This window comes from Muscardinus avellanarius (genome assembly GCF_963383645.1).
Source record: "Muscardinus avellanarius genome assembly, chromosome: 4".
In the NCBI taxonomy this organism is placed as follows: domain Eukaryota; kingdom Metazoa; phylum Chordata; class Mammalia; order Rodentia; family Gliridae; genus Muscardinus; species Muscardinus avellanarius.
In genome coordinates, this window is record NC_137789.1 from 105,723,781 (window position 1) to 105,725,171 (window position 1,391).

Sequence of the window (1,391 nt, forward strand, 5' to 3'; positions counted from 1 at the left end):
GGAATGGTCATGCCCTTTACCTATGACGTATCGGTGTGTTTGTCTTGATTTGCCTTTTAACTATGAAGTCTTGGTGTGTTTGTCTTGATTCGTATACCTCAGTGTACTTACATAACATCATCACACTGAGTTGTCAGGTGTGAATGAAACAAGGCAGCAGCCTTCCTTAGGATACTTCTCATCTCTCTCTCTAGTTCTGAAGTCACAAGAAGGTGGAGATTCACCTGACAGCCAGGACAGCCTCTTGGCCCCAGGACCATGGGTAACCAGACACTGGTAACACAGTTTATCCTGCAGGGCTTTTCGGAGCACCCAGAATATCAGGTGCTCTTATTCGGCTGCTTCCTCTCCCTCTACTCTGTGGCCCTCACAGGTAATGTGCTCATCATCTTGGCCATCACCTTCAACCCTGGGCTCCATACCCCCATGTACTTCTTCCTGTTCAACTTGGCTACTATGGACATTATCTGTACGTCCTCCATCATGCCCAAGGCGCTGGCCGGCCTCGTGTCAGAGCGGAGCTTCATCTCCTACGGGGGCTGCATGGCTCAGCTCTATTTCCTCACGTGGTCGGCCTCCTCTGAGCTGCTGCTCCTCACGGTCATGGCTTATGACCGCTATGCAGCCATCTGCCACCCCCTGCATTACAGCACCATGATGAGCAAGGGATTCTGCAGTGTGCTGGTAACTGGGGTTTGGGCGCTGTGCGCCGCCAACACAGCCATCCACACGGGGCTGATGCTGCGTTTGAATTTCTGCGGCCCCAACATTATCACCCACTTCTTCTGTGAGGTCCCTCCCCTACTGCTTCTCTCCTGTAGCTCCACCTACGTGAACAGCGTCATGATTGTCCTGGCCGATGCCTTTTATGGCGTCCTAAACTTCCTGATGACCATTGTGTCCTATGGCTTCATTATTTCCAGCATCCTGAAGATGCGGACAGCAGAGGGGAAGCAGAAGGCTTTCTCCACCTGCTCCTCCCACCTCACCGTGGTGTGCATGTACTACACCGCTGTCTTCTATGCCTACATCAGCCCCGTCTCCAGTTACAACGCAGAGAAGAGCAAGGTGGCCGGTGTGCTGTACACCATGCTGAGCCCTACCCTCAACCCCCTCATCTACACTCTGAGAAACAAGGAGGTCAAAGTAGCCCTCAGGAAGCTCTTCCCCTTCTTTAGAAATTAATTTGTGTCTTTGGAAATTCCTCTTCTTGGAGCCTGCTGTCTTTGTGAAGACCCTCCTTCCTGTGCGTGTGTGTGTGTGTGTGTGTGTGTGTGTGTGTGTGTGTGTGTATGGTGGACAGTGGTAAGTAAGTTTTTGGACTGAAGGTAAGTAGGCCAGTCTCTTTCACCTTAGAGGAATGCCAGCACAGTCAAGCTCAGAGTTCTGTG

At 51.6% G+C, this 1,391-nt stretch overlaps 1 protein-coding gene across 1 annotated transcript; it reads left to right on the forward strand.

Annotated features, from left to right (window-relative positions):
* Positions 1-218: 218 nt before the first annotated feature.
* Positions 219-1,185, forward strand: OR13A1 (olfactory receptor family 13 subfamily A member 1; the record flags this gene model as incomplete). The annotated part of the gene is made up of 1 exon (XM_080693675.1): positions 219-1,185. The coding sequence occupies exon 1, from the start codon at positions 259-261 to the stop codon at positions 1,183-1,185; it is 927 nt and encodes a 308-aa protein (XP_080549801.1). The 5' UTR covers positions 219-258.
* Positions 1,186-1,391: the final 206 nt, after the last annotated feature.